This window comes from Hyla sarda, chromosome 1 (assembly GCF_029499605.1).
Source record: "Hyla sarda isolate aHylSar1 chromosome 1, aHylSar1.hap1, whole genome shotgun sequence".
Classification (NCBI taxonomy): Eukaryota; Metazoa; Chordata; class Amphibia; order Anura; family Hylidae; genus Hyla; species Hyla sarda.
Window position 1 is genome coordinate 14145103 of NC_079189.1, and position 13543 is coordinate 14158645.

At 45.6% G+C, this 13543-nt stretch overlaps 1 protein-coding gene across 1 annotated transcript in view; it reads right to left on the reverse strand.

Moving 5' to 3' along the window:
* LOC130312355 (vomeronasal type-2 receptor 26-like) overlaps window positions 1-13543 on the reverse strand; it is a 67234-nt gene that overhangs the window by 7115 nt on the left and 46576 nt on the right. Inside the window, exon 3 of the mRNA XM_056552573.1 lies at window positions 663-881. Coding sequence (XP_056408548.1) covers window positions 663-782 — 120 coding nt within the window. The 5' untranslated portion in view covers window positions 783-881. The remainder of the gene's footprint in view (window positions 1-662; window positions 882-13543) is intronic.

The following is a 13543-nucleotide window of genomic DNA, read 5'->3' on the forward strand; positions in this document are numbered from 1 at the left end:
CTCTGGCAATAGGAAAACTACTAAACTGCAAAGAACTAACAACATGAAAATTAAAAATAACTATTTTTGAGCTGGTGGGGTTTTTGGGTGATAATATTGACACATATAGGTACTTTATTTTTATTGATTTATTATTATTTTTTTAAGATCTCCAAAAATAAATGTCTACCACAGGGCAATTGTGCATTCTGTAGCCCTGTACATTGTAATTCAAATTCCAGAAAGCTATGGCAGTATTAAATCTACTGAACTTCACAGAGCTTTGACATGAAAATTTAGTTTTCTGGTGATAATTAATACACATGTAAGGTAGGTACTTTATTCAAAAAAAAAATAAAAATTTAATTCCCCACCACTAATATAGTTTAAACAGTGTTTTAGTATGAACAAGGACAGACCACGCTTCTGCTATGGAGGTTAAAAAGGGGTCCCAGCCCTTGTAGTTCCCATTCTATTTACTACTGCCTAAACGACATTTTCAGGAAATAAAGGAGTGGTAGTAGTGACTTAAGGGTCATGGAAAACAATAAAGAATAAACAACAGAACTTTTTAGACGTCCGTAATAAGAGTCCCATTCCGATCTTTACTATGGGGCCCATTTCTTTTATATACGCCTCTGAACATAAAACAAATAAACTTGGGTTAAAAAGGAAATACTCACTATGCCATTTTTCCATATTATGTTTTTGTTAGGAATGTGGAACTGTTGGTCACCTGTAGTGAAATAGTTTCCGGTGTAAAAAAATAATGCAGTTGTCCCATCAGTTACCAAGTTCAGCATTTGTAAAGTAAATTTGGAGTCCAGGCGTCTTTCCTCGGTGAAGGAAATCCTGTCAGCAGTGTTATCCAAGAAATTTATTCTTTTAACAAAATGCTTTATCTTTAAAAGAGAAGGATTAGGTGAAGTCAATCACAGGTCAAATGGCCTACGGAATCTGAATAGAAAAACTACTTTCCATAAAGAGATTCTCTGCAAACTATGACTTCAGGTTATGAAATTGTCAAATACCGTAAATGTACTGAAGGACCCTGGCACCTTATTAATATAACACCATACATATCTGAGCTTAAAGGGCTGCTCAGCATTTGGAACAAACTGTTCCGAACACTGGAGACAGCCCCGGGAGCTTGTGACGTACCGTCACTTTTTATACATTTTTTTTTTTGTAAATGAAGTAACCAAAAATCTGCAATTCTTTGCCTTGATATGTTTATATGTTTACACCATTGAAAAAAAAAAAAAAAACATTTAAAATTTTTGGTGGTTTCCTTTTCGGCCCAGTCCACTTTTTTGTAAAAATGACACCTTATCTTTATTCTGTCCATACGATTAAAATGATACCCAGCTTATAAAGGTTTGATTTTGTTTTACTTCTGTAAAAAAAATTATAACTTTTTGTACAAAAATTTGTATTATTACAATTTTCCTCTTCTGACCCATATAACTTTTTAATTTTTCTATATATGGGATGTGTGAGCCGCTGTGACACGGGGTCATCTCCTGAACCGACGTAATAGAGGGGAAGCAGGCGCATGGCGTTCAGGTACACCCTGTGGCCTTAAGGAGTTAAATAACATTGTATTTTAATAGTATGGACATTTATGTATGTGGCAACATCACATATGTTCTTGTTTATTTTTGTTTACATAATTTTATATAGAAATTGGGAAATGGGGTAATTCAAACTTTTATTAGGGTAAGGGGTTTATTCCCATTTATTAACTTTAGTTTTGACATTTTATTCACTGTTTTTAAGTCTCCATAATAGAATGTTACGTGTAATCATTGTATTGTTCCATAGAAAAGCATTGATTAGTGTTAATGGTGTGCTATTATTGCAGACTGCTAAATGCCCTATCACTTGGAATATCCATATTGCTGCCAGGTAGATGCTTAACTTCATTTCTCAATCTGTCTGCTGCTTTAAGAAGTATGTCACTACTTTGCGCTGCAGGTACAGGCGGTCCAACATGTGTAATGTTTAGTTCCACCGTGTTGAAATGTTGCAAATAAGGCGGTGTTGAGGAAGACTTTTAGCACCAGGAGGAGGTAAGAGGGGGGGGGGGGGGGTGGAGCAAGGCCAGAGATAATGGTAAAAACCATCTAGGAAAAACATTTCACCATGCCATGTAACTTTAGATGATGAGGAATCCACCGACAGCTGGCTCAACATAAGACAGTGACATTTCTTCCTCCTCCTGAGAAGACCTTTAACCCCTTAAGGACCCAGGACGTACAAGAACGTCCTGGCACCCTGGGCTTTAAGGACCCAGGACGTACTAGTACGTCCTGGTGTTTCTCCGGTCTCTGCAGCGCCCCGGGCAGAGATCGGAAGCGGATGCCTGCTGAAATGCTTCAGCAGGCATCCAGGGCAAACGCTGAGGGGGGCCATGTAGGCCCCGCATGTCGGCGATCGCCGCAAATCGCAAGGGAAATCGCCCTTGCGATCTGCGGCGATACCGGGCTGATCGGGTCTCTGGGACCCGACCGCCCGGTAATTTTGCATGATCCCGGCTGTCACAGACAGCCAGGACCATGCTAATGTATAGGAGCTTGCCACCTCCTCCTATACCCTGCGATCCGTCGGTTAGTTAACCGACCAATCGCAGGGGGGGGGGGGGGCGGTTACTTCCTCCCACCCTGCCCGGCCCCTGGAAGTCCGGAGAGGACGGGAGGAAGACCGGAGGACGCGGCAGGGGACGGGGGAGTGCTGGGGAACGGCCCCGGTACTTACCTCGTCCCTGAAGACCCGGATCCCGGCGGCAGAGACGGCGGCAGCGGCGACAGGTGAGTGGATCTTCAGTCGCGATCGGGCCCTTTACAGCAATGCACGTCGCCGTAAAGCGACATGCATTGCTGTAATGGGACCCTGTAAACTACAACTCCCAGCATGCCCAGACAGCCCTTGGCGTCTGGGCATGCTGGGAGTTGCAGTTTTGCAACATCTGGAGGTCCACATTTGAGACCACTGTGCCCTTCCAGATGTTGCAAAACTACACATCCTCAGCATGCCCTTACTGTCCAGGCATGCTGGGAGTTGTAGTTCTGTAACATCTGGCCCTTCAGATGTTGCAGAACTACAACTCCCAGCATGCCTGGACAGTTTTGGCATACTGGGAGTTGTAGTTTTGCAACATCTGGAGGGCTGCAGCTTGGACACCACTACACAGTGGTCCCCAAACTGTTTTCCTCCAGCTGTTACGTAAGCACTACTCCCAATATGCCCTTCGGCTGCCTGGGCATGATGGGAGTTGTGGTTTTGCAACAACTGGAGGCACACTGGTTGGGAAACATTGTCTGTTTCCTAACTCAGTGTTTCCCAACCCGTGTGCCTCCAGCTGTTGCAAAACTATAACTGCCAGCATGCAATGATAGACTGTGCATGCTGGAAGTAGTCGTTTTGCACCAGCTTGAGCCCCCCCCCCCCCCTGTGAATGTACAGGATACATTCACATGGGCAGGGGGCTTACAGTGAGTATCAGGCTGCAAGTTTGCGATGCAGCAAATATTGCGCGGGAGCTCAAACTCGCAGCGGGAAACTCGCTGTAATCCCCGCCTGTGTGACTGTACCCTAAAAACACTACACTACACTACACTAACTCAAAATAAAATAAAAAGTAAAAAACACTACATATACACATACCCCTACACAGCCCCCCTCCCCAATAAAAATGAAAAACGTCTGGTACGCCACTGTTTCCAAAATGGAGCCTCCAGCTGTTGTAAAACAACAACTCCCAGTATTGCCGGACAGCCGTTGACTGTCCAAGCATGCTGGGAGTTTTGCAACAGCTGGAGGCACCCTGTTTGGGAATCGCTGGCGTAGAATACCCCTATGTCCACCCCTATGCAAATCCCTAATTCAGGCCTCAAATGCGCATGGCGCTCTCTCACTTCGGAGCCCTGTCGTATTTCAAGGCAACAGTTTAGGGCCACATATGGGGTATCGCCGTACTCGGGAGAAATTGCCTAACACATTTTGGGGGGCTTTTTCTCCTTTCACCCCTTATGAAAAGGGGAAGTTGAGGTCTACACCAGCATGTTGGTGTAAAAAAAAAAAATTTACACTAACATGCTGGTGTTGCCCTATACTTTTCATTTTGACAAGAGGTAAAAGGGAAAAAAGCCCCCCAAAATTTGTAATGCAGTTTCTCCTGTCTACGGAGATACCCCATATGTGGTCGTAAAGTGCTCTGGGGTCGCACAACAAGGCCCAGAAGGGAGAGTGCACCATGTACATTTGAGGTGATTTGCACAGAGGTGGCTGATTGTTACAGCGGTTTTGACAAACGCAAAAAAAACAAAACCCCACATGTGACCCCATTTCGGAAACTACACCCCTCACGAAATGTAATGAGGGGTGCAGTGAGAATTTACACCCCACTGGTGTCTGACAGATCTTTGGAACAATGGGCTGTGCAAATAAAAAATTTTGTACAGCCCACTGTTCCAAAGATCTGACAGACACCAGTGGGGGGTAAATGCTCGCTGTACCCCTTGTTAAGTTCCTCAAGGGGTCTAATTTCCAAAATGGTATGCTATGGGGGGTTATTTTGCTGTCCGGGCACCATAGGGGCTTCCTAAATGCGACATGCCCCCGAGCAAAATTTGCTCCCAAAAAGCCAAATATGACTCCTTCTCTTCTGAGCATTGTAGTTCGCCCGTAGTGCACTTCAGGTCAACTTATGGGGTACCTCCATACTCAGAAGAGATGGGGTTACAAATTTGGTGGGTATTTTCTGCTCTTTACCCTTGCAAAAATGAGAAATTTGGGGGGAAACACACATTTTAGTTACATAGTTACATAGTTAGTATGGTTGAAAAAAGACATACGTCCATCAAGTCCAACCAGGGGATTGAAGGGAAGGATGTAAGGGGATAAGGGAAAGGGATGTAGTTTTATAATTCTGCATAAGCATTAATGTTATTTTGTTCCAGGAATTGTTACGCCGAGCGCTCCGGGTCCCCGTTCCTCCCCGGAGCGCTCGCCTCATCTTCGTTGTTGCAGCGCCCCGGTCAGATCCACTGACCGGGTGCGCTGCGGTCCCGCCTTCAGCCGGGATGCGATTCGCGATGCGGATAGCGCCCGCTCGCGATGCGCACCCCGGCCCCCGTACCTGACTCGCTCTCCCTCGGTCCTGTCCCGGCGCGCGCGGCCCCGCTCCCTAGGGCGCGCGCGCGCCGGGTCTCTGCGATTTAAAGGGCCAGTGCACCAATGTTGGTGCCTGGCCCAGTCTTCCCAATTAGCTTAATTGGCTCCCACCTGTGCACTTCCCTATGTCTGGTCGCTTCCCCTGCGCTCCCTTGCCGGATCTTGTTGCCTTAGTGCCAGTGAAAGCGTTCCCTTGTCTGTTCCTAGTCCGTGTTCCTGACCTCCTGCCGTTGCCCCTGACTACGATCCTTGCCGCCTGCCCCCGACCTTCTGCTACGTCCGACCTTGCTTCTGCCTACTCCCTTGTACCTCGCCTATCTTCAGCATCTTCAGCAGCCAGAGAGGTGAGCCGTTGCTAGTGGATACGACCTGGTCACTACCGCCGCAGCAAGACCATCCCGCTTTGCGGCGGGCGCTGGTGAAAACCTGTAGTGGCTTAGAACCGGTCCACTAGCGCGGTCCTCGCCATCCCTCTCTGGCACAGAGGATCCACTACCTGCCAGCCGGCATCGTGACAGTAGCGCGGTCCTCGCCATCCCTCTCTGGCACAGAGGATCCACTACCTGCCAGCCGGCATCGTGACAGTAGATCCGGCCATGGATCCCGCTGAAGTTCCTCTGCCAGTTGTCGCTGACCTCACCACGGTGGCCGCCCAGCAAGCCCGACAGATCGCCCTTCTAACCCGTCAGCTGTCGGAAATGTCCACCATTTCGCACCAACTTCAGTCGCAACTTCTCCAGCAATCTTCTCCTCCGCCAGCTCCTGCACCTCCTCCGCAGCGAGTGGCCACTCCTAGCCTCCGCCTGTCCTTGCCGGACAAATTTAATGGGGACTCTAAGTATTGCCGTAGCTTTCTTTCGCAATGTTCCCAGCACTTGGAGATGATGTCGGACCAGTTTCCTACTGAAAGGTCTAAGGTGGCTTACGTGTTCTGCCTTCTGTCTGGAAAAGCCCTGTCATGGGCCGCACCGCTCTGGGACCGCAATGACCCCGTCACTGCCTCTGTACACTCCTTCTTCTCGGAAATTCGAAGTGTCTTTGAGGAACCTGCCCGAGCTTCTTCAGCCGAGATTGCCCTGCTGAACCTGGCCCAGGGTGTTTCTTCCGTTGGCGAGTACGCCATTCAGTTCCGTGCTCTTGCTTATGAGTTGTCCTGGAATAGTGAGGTTCTCTGCGCGACCTTTAAAAAAGGCCTATCCAGCAACATTAAAGATGTTCTGGCCGCACGAGAGACTCCTGCTGACCTACATGAACTCATTCATCTAGCCACTCGCATTGACATGCGTTCTTCCGGATGGCGTCTGGAGCTCCGCCTGGATATGGACTTTGTTCGCACGAAGCGTTTTTTCTCCCCGGCTCCTCTCTCCTCTGGTCCTCTGCAATCTGTTCCTGTGCTTCCCGCCGCGGAGGCTATGCAAGTTGACCGGTCTCGCTTGACACCTCAAGAGAGGACACGACGCCGCATGGAGAATCTTTGCCTGTACTATGCCGGTACCGAACACTTCCTGAAGGATTGTCCTATCCGTCCTCCCCGCCTGGAAAGACGTACGCTGACTCCGCACAAAGGTGACACAGTTCTTGATGTCAACTCTGCTTCTCCACGCCTTACTGTGCCTGTGCGGATATCTGCCTCTACCTTCTCCTTGTCTACTATGCTCTTCTTGGATTCCGGATCTGCAGGAAAATTTTTTTTGGCCTCTCTCATCAACAGGTTCTACGTTCCTGTGACCAGTCTCGCCAGACCCCTCTACATCTATTGTTTTTACAATAAAAGATTGGACTGTCTCGTACGTTTCCACACAGAACCCCTCCTAATTTGCATCGGACCTCATCACGGAAAAATTGAGTTTTTTTTTCCTCAGGTTCTTTGGCCCCAAGAAGAGGGGGAGACCCAAGGGGGGGGGGTACTGTTACGCCGAGCGCTCCGGGTCCCCGTTCCTCCCCGGAGCGCTCGCCTCATCTTCGTTGTTGCAGCGCCCCGGTCAGATCCACTGACCGGGTGCGCTGCGGTCCCGCCTTCAGCCGGGATGCGATTCGCGATGCGGATAGCGCCCGCTCGCGATGCGCACCCCGGCCCCCGTACCTGACTCGCTCTCCCTCGGTCCTGTCCCGGCGCGCGCGGCCCCGCTCCCTAGGGCGCGCGCGCGCCGGGTCTCTGCGATTTAAAGGGCCAGTGCACCAATGTTGGTGCCTGGCCCAGTCTTCCCAATTAGCTTAATTGGCTCCCACCTGTGCACTTCCCTATGTCTGGTCGCTTCCCCTGCGCTCCCCTGCCGGATCTTGTTGCCTTAGTGCCAGTGAAAGCGTTCCCTTGTCTGTTCCTAGTCCGTGTTCCTGACCTCCTGCCGTTGCCCCTGACTACGATCCTTGCCGCCTGCCCCCGACCTTCTGCTACGTCCGACCTTGCTTCTGCCTACTCCCTTGTACCTCGCCTATCTTCAGCATCTTCAGCAGCCAGAGAGGTGAGCCGTTGCTAGTGGATACGACCTGGTCACTACCGCCGCAGCAAGACCATCCCGCTTTGCGGCGGGCGCTGGTGAAAACCTGTAGTGGCTTAGAACCGGTCCACTAGCGCGGTCCTCGCCATCCCTCTCTGGCACAGAGGATCCACTACCTGCCAGCCGGCATCGTGACAGGAATGTATCTAACCCTGTTTTAAAGCTGTTAATTGTTCCTGCTGTGACCAGTTCCTGAGGTAGACCGTTCCATAAATTCACAGTCCTCACGGTAAAGAAGGCGTGCCGCCCCTTTAGACTAAACCTTTTCTTCTCCAGACGGAGGGAGTGCCCCCTCGTCCTTTGGGGGGTTTTAACCTGGAACAGTTTTTCTCCATATTTTTTGTATGGGCCATTTATATACTTATATACGTTTATCATATCCCCCCTTAAACGTCTCTTCTCAAGACTAAACAATTGTAACTCCTTTAATCGCTCCTCATAGCTAAGATGTTCCATGCCCCATATTAGTTTAGTCGCGCGTCTCTGCACCCTTTCCAACTCCGCAGTGTCCCTTTTATGAACAGGTGACCAAAACTGAACAGCATATTCCAGGTGAGGTAGTACCAATGCTTTATAAAGGGGGAGTATTATGTCCCCGGTCCCTTGAGTCCATGCCTCTTTTGATACATGACAATATCCTGCTGGCTTTGGAAGCAGCAGCCTGACTTTGCATGCTATTTTGTAGTCTGTGATCTACAAGTACACCCAGATCATTCTCTACCAGTGACTCTGCCAGTTTAATCCCCCCTAAGACATACGACGCATGCAGGTTATTAGTACCCAGATGCATAACTTTACATTTATCCACATTGAACCTCATTTGCCAAGTGGATGCCCAGACACTTAGTCTATCCAAGTCATCTTGTAACTTATGCACATCCTCTATAGACTGTACCGTGCTACAAAGCTTGGTGTCATCTGCAAAGATAGAAACAGAGCTGTTAATACCATCCTCTATATCATTGATAAATAAATTAAACAGCAGCGGGCCCAGTACTGAACCTTGGGGTACACCACTAATAACCGGGGACCAATCAGAGTACGAATCATTGACCACCACTCTCTGAGTACGATCCATGAGCCAGTGTTCAATCCAGTTACAAACTAAAGTTTCCAAGCCCAAGGACCTTAACTTACCTGTCAGATGTCTGTGAGGGACAGTATCAAACGCTTTGGCAAAATCCAGAAACACTATATCCACAGCCATTCCTCTGTCAAGGCTTCTACTCACCTCTTCATAAAAGCAAATTAGATTGGTTTGACAACTTCTATCCTTAGTAAACCCATGCTGGCTATCACTTATAATACTATTATCCCCTATGTATTCCTGCATGTAATCCCTTATAAGTCCTTTAAACAATTTACCCACAATGCACGGTAGACTTACCGGTCTATAATTGCCTGGCGAAGACCTAGAGCCCTTCTTGAAGATTGGTACCACATTAGCCTTGCGCCAGTCCCTTGGCACAATACCAGACACCAGAGAATCTCTAAATATCATGAACAAGGGTACAGATATTACTGAACTTACCTCTCTAAGAACTCTTGGGTGTAGTCCATCCGGCCCTGGAGATTTGCTTACATTTACTTTACTTAACTTACCTTGTACCATCTCTACATTAAGCCAGCACTGACCTGGCCAATGTCAGCTCCTTCTTCCATAGTATATACAGAACTAAAGAACCCATTCAGTAGCTCCGCCTTCTCTTGATCGCCCGTGACAACCTCCCCATTATCATTATTAAGGGGTCCTACATGCTCTGTCCTTGGGTTTTTTGTATTTATATATCTAAAAATATTTAGGATTAGTTTTGCTTTCTTTGGCCACCTTTCTCTCATTTTGAATTTTTGCTGTTTTTATTACATTTTTACAGATTTTATTAAGCTCCTTGTACTGTTTAAATGTTATAGCTGACCCATCAGATTTGTATTTTTTGAAGGCTATTTTTTTGTTGTTTATTGCTCTTTTAACCTCATTTGTCAGCCATGTAGGATTTAGTTTTAATCGTTTATATTTGTTCCCCTTTGGTATATATTTAGCTGTATAGTTATTTAGAGTTGATTTAAAGATGTCCCAATTACCTTCTGTATCAGTATTTGAGAACACCTCCCCCCAGTCTATGTCCTGTAGTGCAGCCCTCAGCCCAGGGAAGTTTGCCTTTTTAAAGTTATATGTTTTTGCCTTCCCCGCCTGTCTTTGTTTTCTACATTTTAAGTCAAAAGTAACTATATTGTGGTCGCTATTACCAAGGTTTTCCCTCACAGTTACATTACCAACCAGCTCTGCGTTGTTGGAAATGATCAGATCCAACAAGGCATCACTTCTTGTTGGGTCCTCCACAAACTGGCCCATAAAATTATCCTGCAATAAATTTAGGAATTTTCTCCCCTTAGTAGTTTTAGTCAGCCCCCGGCCCCAATCTATATCTGGATAGTTAAAATCTCCCATTATTACCACTGTACCTGCCCGGGCGGCCCTCTCTATTTGTTTATACAGCCGACCTTCTATCTCTTCAGTGATATTAGGGGGTCTGTAGATTACACCAAATATTATTTTTTCAGTATTTCCCTCCTTTTGTAATTCTACCCACAGTGATTCCACATCCTCAGAATCATCACACACTATGGCATCGTTCACACTGACTTTCATACTACTTCTAACATACAGACAGACTCCACCACCTTTTCTGTTCATTCTATCCTTGCGAAACAATGTAAACCCCTGCAGATTAACAGCCCAGTCATGCGAGGAGTCCAGCCATGTCTCAGTGACCCCAACTATATCAATATGTTCCTCCAGTATCAAGGCCTCAAGCTCCCCCATTTTATTTGCTAGGCTTCTGGCATTTGTGAACATACACTTTACATTTCCATTAAGTTTTACACATATAGTCTCACTAATGGGATTTTCAGAGTTATTGGGGTTAATGTCATTTTTTGAGCTGGTTTGTAACGCATGAATTTCCTTATCCACTGCTCTTAACCTCCCCCCACAGGACTCCTCTCCACCCGCCATTATGTCCTGACCCCACTCTAACCTATCCATCCCACTGTCTGCTTTCCTTGCTTTATTATCCTCCCCCCACTCACCTAGTTTAAATACTCCGCCACCCCTTCCAGGATTCTCTCCCCCAGCACAGCAGACCCCCTTCCATTCAGCTGCAAATTATCCGTAGAATAGAGTTTGTACCCCAATGAAAAGTCAGCCCAGTGCTCTAAAAACCCAAACCCTTCCCCCTCACACCACGACTTAAGCCATGCATTTAACTCCCTAAGCTCCCGCTGTCTTTCCCGCGATGCGCATGGCACAGGAAGTATTCCAGAGAACACAACCTTAGAGGTCCTTCCCTTCAGCTTGGCACCTAGTTCCTTGTAATTATTCTTCAAGGACCTCCACCTACCATGTATTCTGTCGTTGGTTCCCACATGGACCACGACAGCTGGGTCATCCCCAGCCCCCCCTAGTAATTTGTCCACCCTTTCCACCACATGCTGAACCCTGGCACCAGGGAGACAGCAAACCATTCGGTTGAGGTGGTCTTGGCGACAAATTATTCTATCCGTCTTCCTGATTATAGTGAAAATGTTTTATTTTTTTTTACATATGCAAAAGTCGTGAAACACCTGTGGGGTATTAAGGCTCACTTAATTCCTTGTTACGTTCCTCAAGGGGTCTAGTTTTCAAAATGGTATGCCATGTGTTTTTTTTTGCTGTTCTGGCACCATAGGGGCTTCCTAAATGCAACATGCCCCCCAAAAACCATTTCTGAAAAACGTACTCTCCAAAATCCCCATGTCGCTCCTTCGCTTCTGAGCCCTCTACTGCGCCCGCCGAACACTTTACATAGACATATGAGGTATGTGCTTACTCGAGAGAAATTGGGCTACAAATACAAGTATACATTTTCTCCTTTTACCCCTTGTAAAAATTCAAAAATTGGGTCTACAAGAAAATGCGAGTGTAAAAAATGAAGATTGTGAATTTCCTCCTTCACTTTGCTGCTATTCCGGTGAAACAACTAAAGGGTTAAAACGCTGACTGAATGTCATTTTGAATACTTTGGGGGTGCAGTTTTTATAATGGGGTAATTTGTGGGGTATTTCTAATATGAAGACCCTTCAAATCCACTTCAAACCTGAACTGGTTCCTGAAAAATAGTGAGTTTGAAAATTTTGTGAAAAATTGGAAAATTGCTGCTGAACTTTGAAGCCCTCTGGTGTCTTCCAAAAGTAAAAACACGTAAATTTTATGATGCAAACATAAAGTAGACATATTGTATATGTGAATAAAATAAAATAAATATTTGGAATATCCATTTTCCTTACAAGCAGACAGCTTCAAAGTAAGAAAAATGCAAAATTTTCAAATTTTTCATCAAATTTTGGGATTTTTCACCAAGAAAGGATGCAAATTACCACAGAATTTTACCACTATGTTAAAGTAGAATATGTCACGAAAAAACTATCTCGGAATCAGAATGATAACTAAAAGCATTCCAGAGTTATTAATGTTTAAAGTGACAGTGGTCAGATGTTCAAAAAATGGCCGGGTCCTAAGGTGTAAAAGGGATGGGTCCTTAAGGGGTTAAAGGGGTACTCCAGTGGAAATGGACAGAGGTGTCAGCAGAGAGCACTGTGGTCAGACTAGAAAGAACTACACAACTTTCTCTGGAGCATACAGCAACGGATAAGTCCTGGAAGGATAAAACATTTTTATATAGAAGTAATTTACAAATCTGTTTAACTCTGTGGCACCAGTTGATTTGAAAAGAAAATAATAATTGCACCGGAATACCCCTTTAAACAAGTCAACCAGTCTGCGAGGGCTGTACTATCCTCCGAAATCACACTAACCCTGGGAGACAATGATAAATTAAGCTTGCTGTCACAGCTGCTACTACTACCACCAGGCACTTGGCTGCTACTTGTTCTGGTGCTGGTACTGCCATCAACATTCTTCCTAGCGAAAGACATGGCAGGGGTACTCTGTCCTCTTCACCATCCAACAATTCCTTTACATAATGGAAATTTTTTGTTATTATTATTATTGAAAAAAGCTTTGGGGGTAATCATTGGTGTTTAGGGTGATTTTTTACTCAAATGATTGTCAACTTTCACTCAACACTTTTATCTGATTAGTTATGTTGAACCAATGTAGAAATACTATGTTTAAATGAACCCAGAAAATACACGTAACTTGTCCTTAGATGGCTATGTCTCCTTCCATCTAAAAGCTTTTATCTGCAGTTATGTTAAACCCAGGTAGAAATACTATGTTTGATTAAATACAGAAAAAAATAACCGAACCTTATATGGCCATTTCACGTTCACAATACAGGTCAGCCCATTACTTAATTTGCTAGGTATTTGTAATGCAATAGCTTTTATGGGCTTGTTCCCTGCTGACTGGGATTTTTAGGGCACCAACTACACACCAACTGGGAGCTGTATGATACATAAATGCAAGCAATAATTGTATAATCTTGGGTCACCACTGTGGCCGGTGATTAGCTGAGCTGCAGTTTGACCCGTCGACTACAAGAAGGCATCGGGGAGTGGTGGGAGGTAAGTCTATTTTTTTTTTAATTCTGGCATTCTAGGCAGTATGCTAAAAAAAAGTTAAATTCCAGATAACCCCTTTAATATTTTTCAGGTTATAATTACTTTTGGAGATGTTCATTCCAGTATGTTCTAAATTGTTAGTTTCCATCTTAAAACCAGCCTGTGAAATGTGTGCACATTTTTAGACGTTGTTTAATTAAAATAATGATTTGATGCTATTTAAAAGAAAAAGGCGACTTTGACGATGTGTTAGGTGTCTTCTTAAAAAAAAAAACAACATATGGGCATAGGAGTAAAAAATATGGTGAAGGAAGGTGTCATGTTTATGG